Raw genomic sequence first — 18,555 nt, forward strand, 5'->3', positions numbered from 1 at the left:
AACAAACAGATTTTTAAAAATTTTCATTACTTAACTTAGCCATTAATTCTGAGACATGTGAATGGTTCTAATCAGTCTGCACACCTATGTAAGGTTGTGGTACAGTTTCTGGCAAGCCATATCTGTCTACAGACAGGCAGGTTTGGGGCATGTCGACTGTGGTCTACTGCACAGATGTAGCTTGGCAAGCCCAGGTCCTGATCAGCTTTGCTACTCACTACTAGTGGCAAAGTAAAGACTGTTCTGTTTAAAAATTGAGTTTTATGTTTACAATTGCCTTATAAATAATGAAAGAAATTTAGAAATATATTTGTATACAAATTTTTAATCAAAATAACTTTTAGAGGACATGTTCTTCCATCAAAGTAATATAGATTTACCTTCGCAAACACTTGAGGCATTCTGTTGAGAGGCAACTGGAGTCTATTAATAAAAAAAGGGTAAGGATCTTCAATACAGTGGTATGTGGAAATAAAAGTCAAAACAACATTATTAAAATAAATACTGGGGAGAATATTTCTTTGATGCATGGCTTTTCTTTCAATGACAAGAACAACCATTAAAAACACACAGTCCCCAGCTCAACCTTTGCATCAAGTGATGATGGACTGGAAGTGTGTCATGGAAGGAGCAGTGTCACTTTGGTGACAGTCTGTCAGCAGGGCTGGTAGAAGGCATGGACCCCAGCAGCTGCTGGGCAGTAGTGCCTGTGCAGTGGAAATCTGGCATCTGGCTTAGGTCTCAGAACCCCACCATCTTGGTGTTTGTGGTTGTAACTGTCAGGCTACAGTGTAGATACTAGGTCAAGATGGGCTTCCTTAAATAGTGGGCTGGCTCAGGTTCCCCACGTTCTGGCCAGAATATGAGTGTAGTCAGGGCTGTGTGCCTGATGTACAGTTGTCGGTCATTAGCTCCCAGACCAGCGGGTGGGAAAGCAGACCCAGGGCCTCCCAAGGGGAAGGCAGAGGCCACAGGAGGCAGGGAGCCTGGCCTCTGCAGCCACTTACTCAGTGAAGCCACAGGCTTCCTGGAAGATGGGACCCTCCCATCTTCCCTGCCTAACTGAGGATTCCAAGATTCTCTTGGACTGTCCAGGCAGCAACAAGCTTGCTGTGTCCTCTTAGCTGAAAGCACTGTCAACTTTAAATAAATGGATAAGAATGAACAATGCAGGAAATATGAAGCACATTTAAATGCAGAATTAACTTACTGTCTTCAGTGGCATAGCTGTTTTCTTCCTGGGGGATAAAAAGAGATTGACTTTGTTAAAACACAGCAGAGATAAAGAGGAGCTGATGACTTATCATTTTACTCTCAAATATAAACTAGAATAATGAAAGTGATACAAGTGTGTAAGAAGACGATCCATGAAGGGCAGAGAGGGGCAGAAACAGGATTCAGTCATGATCTTCTGAACCTCAGACAGCGTCCGCTGACAGATGGCCATGGGGTTAATGGGGATATACAGGAGAGCCAGTTGCCAGGGAGTCAAGATAACTGAGCTCTTGTTCCAGTTCTACAACTAATTACTCTGTGACCTCAGGCCTCTCTCTTGGCTGTGAGGGCCAGTCTGAGCTTTAGTTTCCTCATCTGTAATGTAAGGACCACAAACAGTATTTTCAAAGGTACTTGCAGATCCCTCCCTTCCCCCGATAGCACCCCAGGGCTGCTGTCGGGGGAAGGAGGGTGAAGACGTGAGGGTGGCCCAGCAGATGTGTTTGCAGCCAGCGCCTCCCCATGCAGTGTCCCTCCAGCTTCTGGTGACTCCTTTCTACTGGACGTCTGCCTAGAATTTCACTCCAAATAGATAAACCCAAGACAAATGATATGTTTGAAAACCACTGTGACCTCTGGTCCTGAGGGTTCTTACATGAGCTAACATACCAGTTTGTCTTAGTTCAATAGAGACTGGACTCTACTGTTGCAAGATGTGCTTAGTTGCTCAGTCGTTTCCGAGTCTTTCTGACCCCATGGACTGTAGCTTGCCAGGCTCATCTGTCCGTGGGGATTCTCCAGGCAAGAATACTGGAGTAGGTTGCCATGCCCTCCTCCAGGGGATTGTCCCAATCCAGGGATCAAACCCAGGTCTGCATTACAGGCAGATTCTTTACCATCTGAGCCACCAGGGAAGCTAAGGCTTTATAATTGTCTTTTGCGTTTATTCTAAATACTGGCTTTCTCTCTATCTCTCACTTTGTTTCGGCTGAGAGCTGGAAGACTGGGGGAAAGATACTAACAATTCCCAAGTGCCTCTAAGACACCTGTTATTGGGTTAGACTATTCACATGTTATTTAAACCTCCACTGTCCTTTTTAAATGGGTATTTTTATTATATTTTAGAGATTAGGAGACTAAGTAACTTGTCTGAAGTCATAAAACTGAGCCAAGAGAGGTGTACAGAGTTTTGCTTAATAAACCCCTGAAATTAAAAGCTCCTTTGCTTTAACTCAAAGGCAGAATTAAGACTGTAACCATGCAGGCCAGCCTTGGACAGATTTAAGTGTACTTTTAAAATAGCCTGTTGAGCCAATATGACATTCTTGGGTCGCTGTTTGTAGTATTAACACATTACAATACTCACCCAACAGTTTACAAAGTTCTCCTAAGTTCAATGAGAAAGAATGACCCTCTGATCTCCATTTTGAAAGGAACCTTAGCTTTGACTGAACATCCAGTGCATGCTGCTCTGTGTACACATTTGTTTACAGATCACTAACTACTTGGAAGAGTTAGCCAAGGAATAGAAAGTAGGAATGAAACCTGCTTGTGGGTCTTAAAATTATTCAAGCTCTGGAGCTTCTGTTTTGTGGAGCACAAGTCAGTGAGCTCAAGATTTAACTGACAGCTCATGGGAGGAAAGACTACTAGTTTTTGATGTCAGCAGGGGCACCCAAAGTCCAACTTGAAGCATGCCTTGGATATGGAGACGAGTAGGGCAGGAGGGTCTCATTTCCACACTCCAGGAACACAGCTATTGTAATGTTAGGCGTGCCTGCATCTGAGCTTGGGCACGTGTGCTCTTCTGGATGCAAACAGCAGAAAGACACCTGCCCCGCTTTGGCCCCCAGATACTCAGGCAGGACTCCTTTGTGGGTTCCAGGCAGGCTGCTCACAGCAGTGATAGAGACCAGTCACTTAAATCACAGAAAGTTGCTTCTCTGCAACAGGAACTTACCCGGCCCTAGGCAGTGGGGATGGCGCAGCAGGTAAAGAAGTTGACTTGGAGTCCCAGGCTCCACTCTTGCGACCTGCACAGACATATCCACAGGTCAGTCTCTGGTCCTGATGGCACAGTGAGCTGGCCTTGCTGGCAGGCTCCAAAAGACATGCTCATTTTTTGTTACTTTCAATTAAGCATATATAAGTAGTTACGTTGAAGTTTGGGGGCGGGGGGAACCTATCATAGGCAAAGGTAATGAAATACTTTTTTAAATGCCAATTTATAAGCTCAGAATTGGGGTGTTAATTAGGAACTCCCATCGTAACATTGCTAAATGACCTCTCCTTGTCCCTGTGGGACAAGTTGAGAACCTCTGATTCTGTGGGCTCAGTGAGAGCTCACAAGGGTTCATATGGGAGGGGGTTCACACTTGCATCTATAATCACTGCACATATGTGCACACCAGAGATGCCCAGAGCCAGAGGGGCACAGACCCACCACTCCTGATCACACCTAGAGATACCAATCATTCCTAACTTTGCACACTTACATAGTACACACACCTCACCTCACATTTGGAGGACACTTATTCATTCATCTCTGCATTCTCAGGGCCTTCACCCATTGCACAAATAGACACATTGAGAGAAGCAGCAAGCTGTAACCAAAATCTTGTCTTCTGAAGCCACAAAAGGGACCCAGAAGGCCTTGTCCACTGTGCCCACTTCCCCTCTCCCTACCTGACCATCATTACGAGAGTGGAAGGTGAGAGACTGGCAGAGATTCACTCCCTGGACAGGGAGCAGGCCTGGAAGGGGAGAGGCCAGAGCTAAGCCAGCACCCCTCAGCATCTCCTGGCTGCCTCCTCTCAGGCTGATATTCGTCTGCCTGGACATTACTGCTCAGGGACATGAAGGCCCTCTATTGAATTAAGTTGAACTGAATAAATATTTTAATTAAGGACCTATGACATTTACAAGTTCACAGTTCCTAATGGACTTAAAGGGGATACGCTATAAATGTAGGTTGGACTTGCCCTCAGTATGTATTATTTGAGTTTGCAAGATAAAGCACACATAAGTAAACGGTGAGGGGATAATCAATTACTAAGAATTATTGAGAACCTGGTATGTGTAAAGCACTTGGAGGTACTATGTTAGTTGCTGTGGAAGAGCCAAAGAAGTAAATGTAGGCCTCTGCCTTCTCAGAATTTACAAGGGAAGACAAAGGCACCCCATGCCACCTCGTCAGAGAGGACCACCTAGTCCAAACACAAAAAAGGGAGAAAGGCCTTGAAAAGTATTAAATGCAGACATCATAAAGTTCATTCTCATGTACTTCACTAGAAAGTCCTTCAGGCTCTCACTTGACTCTTTTTCAGGCTCTCACTTGACTCTCATTGACTCTTTTTCTATACACAGTCCTTACAAAAGGGCTAATTTCCATAAGCTCTCACCAGCAGCATCTGCAAAAGGAGAGGCCCCTCCCATGTAACTCTTACTTGGGTGTAACCCAACCCTGACGTGATTTTTTAAAACACTTTGAAAAAGAAGTTACACTTGAAATTTTTAACATTTCCTGTGGCAATAAACTGCAATATCAACTGAATATGCAGTAGTATGAGTCTTGTGTTTGAGTAGTATGAGTCCTAATGAAACTGTGTTTCATTAGCTAGGGCATCAAGTTGATATTGCTCTTCAAATTCTCAATATTTAAGATTGACATTGTGAGTGGGAGGTGCTTTCTTTGTGAAATACCCTTGTCTTGGCTACCTAAATTTCAAGGGACTTTTACACATTCATAAGTTCAAAAGTCACAGCTCTGCTGTTTTTTCCTTATTGAATATGCTATAAATGAAGGTGTTTGCAGTTAAGGTGAGATTTGCCTACATCCAAGGGGGAAAAGAAAAAATTGACATTGTGAAAATACCCTTGGCTACTCATAGATATTGATGAAAGGTTTTGGCGAAGAGATTAAAAAAAAAAAAAAACCTTGCCTGAAAAATAAAGAAGTAGAAAGAAATCTAAGTCAGAATTTCCTCCCAGCGGTCCCCTCTCTTTTTAAAAGCCAAGGAGTCACTTGGCCTGGGCGTGTTATTGTTGTCATATCTACTGTCTGGCTTCTCTACTAAGCTTCCCTTTCTTTCATATCTGCAAACAGCCAGACAACGTCTTCCTTTCCCCTTCCCTCCTCATAAATAACTCCTGTGATCAAAGGAGAGGGAGGGGCAGGTTGGCTGTCCTCGGTGCCGGTGGAGTCCAGTATGAGCGCTGGCCTTGCATCAGGAAGACACGGCTCCAGTTATTTCTCTGCCACCAAACTGGCTATGTGACCTCTTACAAGTCACCACTCCTCAGCTTACCCCTCTGCCACTAGCTACTTTATCTAACCCAGAGTTGTTGTGCTTAGGTAATAGGGTAACAATCCCCATGGCCCAGCAGGTAAAGAATCCACCTGCAATGCAGGAGATGCCGGAGACTAGGGTTTGATCCCTGAGTTGGGAAGATCCCCTGGAGGAGGGCATGGCAATTCACTCCAGTATTCTTGCCTGGAGAATCCCGTGGACAGAGGAGCCTGGTGGACTACAGTCCATGGGGTCGCAAAAAGTTGGACATGACTGAAGCAATTTAGCACACACACGCATGAACATGTAGAGAATTAACCAGATTCTCAGCTGGTGCTGTACATGCGTGCTCAGTTGGTTCAGTCAGGTCCGACTCTTTGCAACCCCATGGACTGTAGCCCTTTGTCCCATGGACAGAAGAGCCTGGTGGGCTACAGTCCATGAGGTTGCAAAGAGTCGGACATGACTTAGCAGCTGGGCAATCACTAAGCAAAGTAAAATTATTGCTGGAAAGGGATTGAAAGTATTTGATGGTCAAAAACATTGAGTAAAGTGAAAGGAGTGAGATGGAAAAGACTACACATTATATGACTCCATCTGTATGAATGTTCATAAAAGATAACTCTATAGCAACAGATGGAGAAAGCAATGGCACCCCCTACTCCAGTTTGCCTGGAAAATCCCATGGACAGAGGAGCCTGGTAGGCTGCAATCCATGGGGTCGCTAAGAGTCGGGCACGATTGAGTGACTTCACTTTCACTTTTCACTTTCATGCATTGGAGAAGGAAATGGCAACCCACTCCAGTTATTCTTGCCTGGAGAATCCCAGGGACAGAGGAGCCTGGTGGGCTGCTGTCTATGGGGTCGCTAAGCGACTTAGCAGCAGCAGCAGCAGCAGCATAGCAACAGAAAGCAGATCAGAATACCCAGGGCTGAGCATGGGAACATCATTGACCAAAAATGGGCACCAAGGCTCTTTTTTTTTTTTCCTAAGGCTCTTTTGGAGTTGGGGTGAACATGGTAAATTTCTAAAATGGATTGTAGTGTTGGTTACAAAACTCTGTAATTGTAATGATTTACCAAAACCATTGTAAAATGAATGAGTTTTATGACTTATGCTAGTTATAACTCATAAAGGATCTCAGTAAATATGATTATTGCTATTTTCATCTTATTCTCTTGTTATCAACCACTAGATGCTGGGCACTGGGCCAGGTACTTCACATGCGTCACTTCTGAGCCTCTCATAAGATCCAAGGGAGTGAACAGGGGCTCAGAGAGGTTAAGGGGAAGGTCCATTGCTGAAAACTAAGGTTATTCATGTTGAAAGCCCAGGCGGGCAGTATCCTCTCCAGTCAAAATCTCATAATGTTCTCCTGGGGGCATGACTGGGCTGTCAGACTCACTTGCTGCTTCTCCCTGTTGTGGGGAAAGATTAGTGAAATAGAGGGGTGCTTTTGTGGATGCCCATGGGAGGATGCAGAATGACTCCTCCAAGGCCAGTGACACTTCCTGTCACTCTGGCTGAAGTCAGACCCCTGGGCATGGCTGGGGAGGGACAACATCATACCCTCCTTACTGCCAGGATCCCCACTTCCTGGTAAAGCTGAATTCTTGGTTGGAAAACTCCAAGGCAGAAACGGGGGATGCAGTAGAGGGAGATGTGTCCAAAAGCATACTAACCAAAGAGAAAAATCAGCTCTGTTTAAATCACAGTGAGCAAAAAGTTATGCTAATTTAAAATTATTTATTTATTTATTTAGCTTCGCTAGGTCTTGGTTGCGGCAGGTAAGATCTTCAGTTGTGGCATGTGGATTCTTTAGTTGCGATCTAGTTTAGTTTAGTTTAGTTTAATCTTTAGTTTAGATCTAGTTCCCTGACCAGGGATCAAACCTAGGCCCCCTGCACTAGGAGGTCAGAGTCTTAGCCACTGGATCACCAGGGAAGTCCCTATGTTAATGTTTGATTTAACAACACAGGCTTTGCATAAGCTGCTGGTTACTAAGTTTTCTTAACTGGGAGAACAATTTACCCTTAGTTTTTCCTTCAACCACATTTATTTTATACTGTTCATACTGTTCATGGGATTCTCAAGGGAAGAATGCTGAAGTGGTTTGCCATTCCCTTCTCCAGTGGACCACATTTTGTCAGAACTCTCCACTATGACCCATCCGTCTTGAGTGACCCTACATGGCATCACTCATAGTTTCATTGAATTAGACAAGAGTGAACATTGACATTTTAGGAATCAGTGAACTTAAATGGACTGGAATAGGCAAATTTAATTCAGATGACCATTATATCTACTACTGTGTGCAACAATGCCTTAGAAAATGGAGTAGCCTTCATAGTCAAAGGGGTACCCTGGTGGCTCAGAGGTTAAAGCATCTGCCTGCAATGCGGGAGACCAGGGTTTGATCCCTGGGTCAGGAAGATCCCCTGGAGAAGGAAATGGCAACCCACTCCAGTATTCTTGCCTGGAGAATCCCATTGAGGGAGGAGCCTGGTAGGCTACAGTCCAAGGGGTCGCAAAGAGTTGGACACTTTCACTTTCATAGTCAACAAAAGAGTCGGAAATGCAGTACTTGAGTGCAATCTCAAAAGCAACAGAATGCTGTTTGTTTCCAAGGCAGGTCATTCAATATCACAGTAATCCAAGTCTATGCCCCAACCAGTAATGTTGAAGAAGCTGAAGCTGAATGGTCCCATGGACAGAAGAGCCTGGGATCTACAAGATCTTCTAGAACTAACACCCAAAAATGATGTCTTTTTCATCATAGGGGATTGGAATGCAAAAGTAGGAAGTCAAGAGATACCTGGAGTAACAGGCAAATTTGGCCTTGGAGTACAGAATGAAGCAGGCTAATAGAGTTTTGCCAAGAGAATGCACTGGTCATAGCAAACACCCTCTTCCAACAACACAAGAGAAGACTCTACACATGGACATCACCAGATGGTCAATACCAAAATCAGATTGATTATATTCTTTGTAGCCAAAGATGGAGACGCTCTATACAGTCAGCAAAAACAAGACTGGGAGCTGACTGTGGCTCAGCTCATGAACTCCTTATTGCAAAATTCAGACTTAAATTGAAGAAAGTAGGAAGAAAAACCACTAGACCATTCAGGTATGACATAAATAAAATCCCTAAAGATTATACAGTGGAAGTGACAAATAGATTCAATGGATAAGATCTGATAGACAGAGTGCGTGAAGAACTATGGACAGAGTTTCATGACATTGGACAGGAGGCAGTGATCAAGACCATCCCCAAGAAAAAGAAATGCAAAAAGGCACAGTGGTTGTCTGAGGAGGCCTTACAAATAGCTAAGAAAAGAAGAAAAGCTATAGGCAAAGGAGAAAAGGAAAGATATACCCATTTGAGTGCAGAGTTCCAAAGAATAGCAAAGAGAGATAAAAAAGCCTTCCTCAGTGATTGATGTAAAGAAATGGAGGAAAACAATAGAATGGAAAGACTAGAGATCTCTTCAAGAAAAGTAGAGAAACCAAGGGAATATTTCATGCAAAGATGGGTACAATAAAGGACAGAAATGGTATAGACCTAACAGAAGCAGAAAATATTAAGAAGAGGTGAAAAAAATACACAGAAGAGCTATACAAAAAAGATCGTCATGATCCAGATAACCATGATGGTGTAATCACTCACCTAGAGCCAGACATCCTGGAATGCAAAGACAAGTGGGCCTTAGGAAGCATCACTACAAACAAAGGTAGTGGAGGTGATGGAATTCCAGTTGAGTTATTTCAAATCCTAAAAGATGATCCTGTAAAAGTGTGGCACTCAATATGCCACCAAATTTGGAAAACTCAGCAGTGGCCATGGGACTGGAAAAGGTCAATTTTCATTCTAATCCCAAATAATGTTCAAACTACTGCACAACTGCATTAATCTCACACGCTAGCAAAGTAATGCTCAAAATTCTCCAAGCCAGGCTTCAACGTATGTGAACCGTGAACTTCCAGATGTTCAAGCTGGATTTAGAAATGCCAAAGGAATCAGAGATCAAATTGCCAACATCCATTGGATCATCGAAAAAGTAAGAGAGTTTCAGAAAAACATCTATTTCTGCTTTATTGACAATGCCAAAGACTTTGACTGTGTGGATCACAACAAACTGTGGAAAATTCTTCAAGAGATGGGAATACCACACCACCTAACCTGCCTCTTGAGAAACCTGTATGCAGGTCAAGAAGCAACAGTTAGAACCCAACATGAAACAACAGACTGGTTCCAAATTGGGAAAGGAGTATGTCAAGGCTGTATATTGTCACCCTGCTTATTTAACTTATATGCAGAGTACATCATGCGAAATGCTGGGCTGGATGAAGCACAAGTGGGAATCAAGATTACAGGCAGAAATATCAGTAACCTCAGATATGCAGATGACACCACCCTTATGACAGAAAGCGAAGAAGAGCTAAAGAGCCTCTTGACGAAAGTGAAAGAAGAGAGTGAAAAAGCTGGTTTAAAACTCAACATTCAAAAAACTAAGATCGTGGCATCTGGTCCCATCACTTCATGGCAATGGAGAATGCCATGGCATGGGGAAACAATGGAAACAGTGAGAGACTTTATTTTTCTGGGCTCCAAAATCACTGCAGATGGTGATTGCAGCCATGAAATTAAAAGACAATTGCTCTTTGGAAGAAAAGTTATGAACCTAGACAGCATATTAAAAAGCAGAGACATTATTTTGCCAACAAAGGTCTGTCTAGGCAAAGCTATGGTTTTTCCAGTAGTCAAGTATGGATGTGAGAGTTGGACTATAAAGAAAGCTGAGAGCCAAAGAATTGATGTTTTTGAACTGTGGTGTTGGAGAAGACTCTTGAGAGTCCCTTGGATTACAAGGAGATCCAACCAGTCCATCCTAAAGGAAATCAGTCCTGAATATTCATTGGAAGGACTGTTGCTGAAGCTGAAACTCCAATACTTTGGCCACCTGATGTGAAGAACTGACTCTTTGGAAAAGACCCTGATGGTGGGAAAGATTGAAGGCAGGAGAAGGGGATGACAGAGGATGAGGTGGTTGGATGGCATCACTGACTCGATAGACATGGGTTTAAGCAAGCTCTGGGAGTTGGTGATGGACAGGAAAGCCTGGAGTGGTGCAGTCCATGGGGTCGAAAAGAGTCAGACATGGCTGAGCAACTGAACTGAACCAAACTGAACATGCATTTTATGAGCCATCCTTTATTCTGTTTTACATACGATGTTGCTAAATTTCCCTATTCTTAATAATCCAGTGTTGACATTGTAAGCCTTTGGGATTTAATCTCTTTTAGCTGTTACAGACACCCTATATATATCGTTAGTGGAACTTACACACTAGCTGAAGCATCGAGAGTCTCATGCACTGCTTGAATTCTTACAAAATACATAAAGACATTGTATTTAATAACTTCAGAATAATTTGGGCTACAGGTAAAATTCAACTTGCACACTAGCAAGGAATTGTAAATTCTAAAACTCTGCTCACTGCCCCCCCACCCCATTTTAGGAAAATAAGGAAATAAGAATATTTTAAAATGCAGTTTTCTTAGAGGATGCTCAGAAATACACGCCTTGAGTACCATCTTCTGACAAAAGCTACAAAATCAACCAGAGCTTGCACCACCTTCTAAATGCACATTTAGAGATAAATCACAATGGGTGACAGTCTTTCAGTTTGTTTAGACCGGTGGTTCTGAACGGGGAGTGATTTTGTCTCCCTCCTCCAGGCAGTGACTGGAGACATCTTTGCCAGTCACTGTTGGGGGAGGGGGTACACTGGCATCTAGTGGGCAGGGGCTAGAGATGCTGCTGAACATCCCTCAGTGCACAGGACGGCCCCCACAAGAACCACCTAGCCCCAAGCGCCAGCTGTGCTGAGGCTGGAAAAATGTGATTTACAGTAAAACTTTATATGGAAAGAAAGGAACACTTCCCTGAGATGTGCACAGGCTGCTCTACCAGACTGGTCTTGAATTAAGGCAGGTTGAACAAGTGATTCTGGGCAATAATAGTAAGAGTAAATCACAAAAGAGCTTGTATTTTATGTATGATTCATATCTTTTCACTCATTTAATGCTCACGATATCCTGAGGCATAGGTGCCATTCTCTCCTTCATTTTTTCAGTAGGGGAAACAGACAGGGGGATTACTTAGCTTGCTTGAAGACTAGTACCTAGTGAGTGCCAGAGCCAAGGCTTAGACCATCTGGCTTTGGAGTCTGGGCTAAGTCCCACTTCCACTTCTTCCACTCCTGGGCTAAGTCCCACTTCTGTGCTTCCTAGGATGGAACACCGAGCGAGAGAGCCTGCCTTTGCGCCTAATCCAGTGTATGATCTTGGTCAGCACTTTACTAGCCATCAAAGAGCCAAGAGCAACACTAACCAGAAGCAAGTGTCAGGCTTCCCTGATAGCTCAGTTGCTGAAGAATCCACCTGCAATGCAGGAGACCCCAGTTCAATTCCTGGGTCGGAAAGATCCACTGGAGAAGGGATAGGCTACCCACTCCTGTATTCTGCAATGCGGGAGACTTGGGTTCCATCCCCGGGTTGGGAAGATCCCCTGGATAAGGGAAAGGCTACCCACTTAGCATTCTGGCCTAGAGAATTCCATGGACTGTATAGTCCCGGACACAACTGAGTGACTTTCACTTTCAAGTGTCACGATGGGGTACTTTGATAGGAACACCTGAAACCTTAGCACAGTCATGATGCCTATAGCGCAATTTCTGAAGCCTTTAAAGGACAATGGTTCAATTATTCAAAGACATAGGCCAGGAGTCTGATTATTCATTTTATAAAAATCATCTCTGACAACTCTACTGTTTGCATACTCAGAAACTCCCTCTAACTGTTCAGGTTTGTTCCTTAAGTTAACTCACTTCCTTCCTCCTCCTGAACTTTCTTCTGTCTATATCCAACAGTCATTTAACCAGGAAATTATTTTCTTGTTCAAGTTTGGTTTCTGCATCTGATGCCTCTAGTGATAAAATTTAACTATACTAGATTAATGTAAAACTAATGAATAGTAAATCCAGTGGGCTAATGACTTCATAATGGGACCATATAATTCCTTAAAGACAGTCAGAGTTGTGGGGCTCAATTGCTCTCCATCAACTGACCCACCTACCATTTCAGCACCTGCTCTGAGCCAGGACCTGTCTGGGCCCTAGAAACACAAGTATGAGCAAGACATGGAGCTGAGAGTCTTATAGGAAAAATAGAGATCTCAGGAAGGATCAGGGGATAAACGGAAAGTGCAGGGTACAATAGGCGTGCACATTGAGGGGATCTAGCCCACTGTGGTATCAGGAAAGGCCTCCTTTGTCAGCAATACTAAGGCAGTGTCTTCAAGGAGCTTGCAACATACTTAAGGAGATTAGACTGAGACCCAAAGCAATTGGAAAATAGGTGCGGGCTGAGTATAAGTGGGAGGAGACTTATGGCAAAGAAAAGCTCTCTGAGGGCTAAAAAAACATAGGAGGCTTCCAGGAGGGGAGACGTCAAGCTGGACCTTGAAGGATGTGTAGGATTTGGTTTCATAAAAGTGAGAACACAGACAAATGCCAGAAGGCAGGACCTGTGAAAAATAGGCTGATTGGAGTATCAGGTGTGTTTTAGGAAGGCAAGAAGAGCATTTTAAGATGTAAGCGCCAGAGAGTATTAAACTATTGTTCTAAAGGAGTGCTTAAAACTTCATTTATCTGTTTCAATGAAACATTTTCTATTCCAGCAATGATGGCTCTTCTCCTGAGTTATCACAGGTCAGGAGTCTCTATTTCAGCTGGGAAGAAAGCAACTGCGCCATGACGTTTTAGTTTGGTGTGTTGACATTTGTTCCCAGAAATAAAGATGAGCTGGATAAGATGAGTCTGACCGCTACATTGCAAGTGTAAAGAGCTTGCTGGTTCTGAGGGTGAGGAGAAGTAAGAACTTGTGAAGAGGGTGAGCAATTGCACAGAAAATGACTCTAGGAAAATATACTAAAAAATACTCTTCTTTCATTTTCTCCCAAGGAGCACATCACTAAAAGCAGAGGTCAGTTTCCCAATCTCTGTGTCGAGCCTTCAGGTCTGGGGGAGAAGGGAGTGTGTGTGTGTGTGTGTGTGTGTGTTGGGTACACAGTTGGGGAGAGGATAAGGAGGAATGCTGTGGAGGAGGCTCCTACATCTCTCTGTGCTATAATAGGGTGAGGGGATGGGCATTACTCAGCACTGGGGGTCTCAGTCTGGGAGTTGCCAGAGCCTACAGGAGAAGAAGGTCCCTTGGAGAAGGAAATGGCAACCCACTCCAGTATTCTTGCCTGGAAAATTCCATGACCAGAGGAGCCTGGTGGGCTACAGTTCATGGGGTCGCAAAAGAGTCAGACATGACCGAGTGACGAAACAACAGCAACAGGAGACATTTAGGAACCACCGAGTGTTCATGGTTTGGGTAGGGATGACATGGTAAAAAGTGTGTAATGGGAGGAAGCTAGCAATATTTGGAAGGGTCAGAAGCTCATCTCAGTGACTGAGGAAAGAGCCTAGAGGCGAGGATCTGCTTAGTGGACTCTGTAAGATAGAAGGTATGAAGTGTTAAAGAAAGCCTGGTTAAGGTGGTGGCAACTAAAATAGAAGAGCAAATTCAGGAAAAAAGCAATAGGATTGGGAAAGAGCGCAAGCACTCTGAGACATGGAGCCCGGAGGCTGACGTGTGAAGAGAAATAGGAATGCCTAAAGGGTAGGAGTGATGGATGCATTGAGCTTCTGGTGGTGGGAAGGAAGAAAGCTTAAGTTTGGACACCAGAGGGTTATTAGCTTAGACCACCGAAGTGAATCCACGAGAATGGATACACCTGGAAGAAGTGAAAAATAATGGTCTACTGAGCACCTACTGTATACCAGGCACTTAAGAATTTCCCACTCACATTTTCAGAATTCTCCTGTCTTGGGGCTTGGGCTGTTATCTCCATTTACAGAGGAGAAAAAGTGATGCTTGGAGAGGTGAAGTACAGACCCAATGTGATACAGTTGAGGACGGAGAGCACTGGGATGTCTGGCTCAGAACCCAAGTTCTTAACCTGCACGATATTCTGCAAGAAGAGCAGAGGGCTGAGGCTGACCTGTGCAGGCATCCTCAGTCAGGGGAGGGGAGCAGGAGGAGAAACCAGTGAAGTGCCCAGAGAGGTCAGATGAAGACCAGGACGTGTCTGTTGGAGACGCAGGGACGTGGGGACAAAGGTCCCCACACAGGTGCCACCACACAGTGGATGAACACGAGAAGTCTCTGCTGCTGCTTATGAAGACATTTGGAAATACAAGGGACTGTTTCATAATATTTGGTCTGAGTTGTTTATCTTATTTAGAGTGGATTGAAAACCAAATCCCCGAATGTAATCATTTCACAATAAAAAAACAAAAACACCAAATCATGTGTATACTCTACCTGGAGCTGTCCCTGGAGGAGAGGCTGACCTTGAGGAGTTATTTGGCTTGATTGATCTATTCACCATGGGAGCTGAAACACACAATCATATATATATATTAGGGTTATATGTATATATTGTAGATACAGTCTACTGATGGTGATTTACACTTATGGAAAAATGCATGGTAGAAATAATGGGCTAGACCAGATAATTCGCAAAGAATGGGAGACACAATTAAGCCCACAAGCCATTAAAAGTAGCCGTTTCAGTAGAAAAAAAGAAACATTTTTCGAATGAATGTGTTAATAATTAAAGTGAATACTTGCTTGGAATTTCATTTGCCAAACTGGGGGTCTCAGAGATGAAGGAGTTTGTTTTTCATCAGGGGAACATGTATTAAACTAACAGTGGAGGGCCCAAATTAATAGCCCTGCATTCCCTGCCACTCATAACACATCATTGCTCTTGGATTTTGTAGGTTTGGGGGATATGGGGGCATTTCATTTGTACTTATTGTTTTATGGTTATGGGTGAATTCAGGAATCCTGGAGGGCCTACAAGCTGTGTGATATTTAGGGCGTGAAGGAGAGGGCTGTGACGTGACGACAGTGTAAGACCTGAGTACCGCTACTTCGGAGTCACGTTTATTACATGAGTAGCGATACTTGAAGAGGCAGCATTTATACAGGATTATATTCTCCATAGCGACTATGTCCAGAGTAATCCTACCCTATTTCTCGCCTCATCTGAGGGTACGTGGCATGGGCTTTTTAAGATAATTTATTTGTAACTGCATTCGTTATTTCGTGAAGGATTTACAAATGAAATGTTTCTTGTGGGCCTGATGTAGCACTAAATTTTAAAGAATTAGAACACAGAGCATATTTTATTTTTTCATTTTCTTAGTCTTCTGCAGAAATTATTCCCTGGTACAATATTTGTAAAGTCAGCCTGGTGGCTCATGACGTCATTAGTATTAGATTTTATGAGAAATCCATTCTTAGTGAAGAGCTAAAGAGAAGAACCTAGGGGCTTTTATAATTTGAGAAGACAGTATTAAATCACGGAAGAGGGTGGAGAAAGAAGAATCAAGGTTGAAAAACACAGGGATGGGTTGCTCACTATGCTCTCTGATGGACCAGCCACTCAACCAAAGAAGGCAAAGGCCACGGAGCAGAGGCCTCAGCAGCGTCATGTCTGAGCCCTTTAGTACTTGTGAGCAAATAATGCCCCAATCAACTGGTAGAAGTTTTCAGGTGCTTAAAATTGCAAACTCTTGCCTTTTTCAGATGGGGCTGAACTGTCTTCTGTGGGATGAATATAGTTTTCATCTTCATCTTCCACAGGGACTACATAATCAGCCTAAAAGAAATACAGAAATGCTGTACATTTGGAGCTTACTGGATAAGAAAGGGTGATATTAAGAAATTTTTCATAATCCATATACCATTAAACTTCCTGATGTAAAGTGATTTGGTTACTTCTAGTATGTTCACAGAGTGCAACCATCACCACGATTATCTTTAGAACATTGTCATCACCCCCAAAAGGAACCCTGCACCCATTAGTCACTCCCAACCACCCCCTCCCCTGACCCAGTCAACCATGAACCTTCTTTCTGTCTTTAAGAATTGCCCATTCTGGGCATTTTATGTAAATAGAATCATACACTATTAAAATATGCAGTCTTTTGTGATTTCTTATAACAGTAATTTCAAGGATCAGCCATGTTGTGTTTATCACTACTTCATTCCCTTTTATGGACAACTCATATTCCATTGTATGATTATACCCCATTTTACTTATCCATTTATCAGCTGTTTCTACTTTGGAGCTGTTATAAGTAATGATATGAACATTCATGTACAAAGTTGGTGTAGATGGACATTTTTCTTGTGAATGTACCTAATGATGGAATTGCTGGATCATATTGTAGCTCTATATTTAATAGTTTGAGTAATGGTTAAGTTGTTTTCCAAAGTGGCTGCACTAATTTTTCATTTCCACTAGCAATGTATAAGGGTTCCAATTTCTCCACAGATTCACCAGTACTTGTTATTGTCTTCTTTTTTATTATAAGCATCCTTGTAGGTATGAAGTGGTATCTAACTGTAATTTTGATTTGCATTTCCCTGATGGTTAATGACATTAAGCATCTTTTTGTCTGCTTATTGGCCATTTATATATATTCTTCAGAGAAAAATCTATTCCACCACTTTGTCCACTTTTAATCTGGTTGTTTATCTTTTTTATCTTTGGATGATTAGAGTTCTTTAAATGTTCCAGATATAAATCTTTTATGGATATATAATTTGCAAAAAAATTCTCTCATTCTATAGGTTGTCCTTTCCCTTCTTTGTGGCATCATTTACAGCACAGAAGTTTTACATTTTAAAGTACATTTTATCTATTTTTTCTTCTGTTGTATCTAAGAAACCATTGCCTACTCCAAGGTCATAAAGATTTATACCTATGTTTTCTTCCAAGAATTTTACAGTTTTATTAATAGCTCTTAATCCTATGATCAATTTTTATCTGATTTTTTAAGATATGATGTGAGATAGAAGTTCAATTTCATTCTTTTGCAAACAGTGGCTGACTTTATTTTTCTGGGCTCCAAAATCACTGCAGATGGTGATTGCAACCATGAAATTAAAAGATGCTTACTGCTTGGAAGGAAAGTTACGACCAAGCTAGACAGCATATTGAAAGACAGAGACATTACTTTGTCAACAAAGGCCCGTCTAGTCAAGGCTATGGTTTTTCCAGTGGTCATATATGGATGTGAGAGTTGGACTATAAAGAAAGCTGAGCACCAAAGAATTGATGCTTTTGAACTGTGGTGTTGGAGAAGACTCTTGAGAGTTCCTTGGACTGCAAGGAGATCCAATCAGTCCATCCTAAAGGAAATCAGTCCTGAATATTCATTGGAAGGACTAATGCTAAAGCTGAAACTCGAATACTTTGGCCACCTGATGTGAAGAGCTGACTCATTTGAAAAGACCCTGATGCTGGGAAAGATTGAGGGCAGGAGGAGAAGGGGACAACAGAGGATGAGATGGTTGGATGGCATCACCAACTCAATGGACATGGGTTTGGGTGGACTCTGGGAATTGGTGATGGACAGGAAGGCCTGGTGTGCTGCAGTTCATGGGGTGACAAAGAGTCGGACACGACTGAGTGATTGAACTGAACTGAACTGATGCAGTTATCTTAGCACTATTTGTCTTAAAATTTATTTTTTCCTATTAAATTGTCTTGGCACCTTTGCCAATAATCAATTGACCATAAATATGGGAAGGGAGTGATTTTGTAAGAGTTATTATATGTCCACATGAGTTTCTTCCTTAACACATTTCATGTGAAAATTTAATAGCTTCACATACATTATTTCACTGAATTCTTTCAATAATACCTACCTATTAAGTTAGGTATTTTAAAAAATTTATTTATCCTTATTTTACAGATGAGGAACCTGAGAAAAGTTGAGTAATCTGTCCAAGGTCAAATAAAATCACAAAAATTAGAAAAGTTGGGTAATCTGTCCAAGGTCAAATAAAATCACAAAACTGATGCCCTGCAAGGACAGGTACTGGGTCTGTGCTCTGGGCACCAGTGAAGCCCTGGAACA

At 42.7% G+C, this 18,555-nt stretch overlaps 1 protein-coding gene across 4 annotated transcripts in view; it reads right to left on the reverse strand.

The window, feature by feature from the left end:
- The window catches only part of BLNK (B cell linker), a 78,671-nt gene that overhangs the window by 9,828 nt on the left and 50,288 nt on the right, over positions 1 to 18,555 (reverse strand). For all 4 annotated transcript variants that reach the window (XM_043926655.1, XM_043926652.1, XM_043926654.1 and 1 more), the window contains 5 exons: positions 16,205 to 16,286; positions 14,942 to 15,013; positions 3,176 to 3,248; positions 1,211 to 1,238; positions 381 to 423 (listed from right to left, as the gene is read on the reverse strand). In XM_043926655.1, the coding sequence (XP_043782590.1) occupies positions 381 to 423; positions 1,211 to 1,238; positions 3,176 to 3,248; positions 14,942 to 15,013; positions 16,205 to 16,286 (298 nt within the window). The remainder of the gene's footprint in view (positions 1 to 380; positions 424 to 1,210; positions 1,239 to 3,175; positions 3,249 to 14,941; positions 15,014 to 16,204; positions 16,287 to 18,555) is intronic.

This window comes from Cervus elaphus, chromosome 15, assembly GCF_910594005.1.
Source record: "Cervus elaphus chromosome 15, mCerEla1.1, whole genome shotgun sequence".
NCBI lineage: Eukaryota > Metazoa > Chordata > Mammalia > Artiodactyla > Cervidae > Cervus > Cervus elaphus.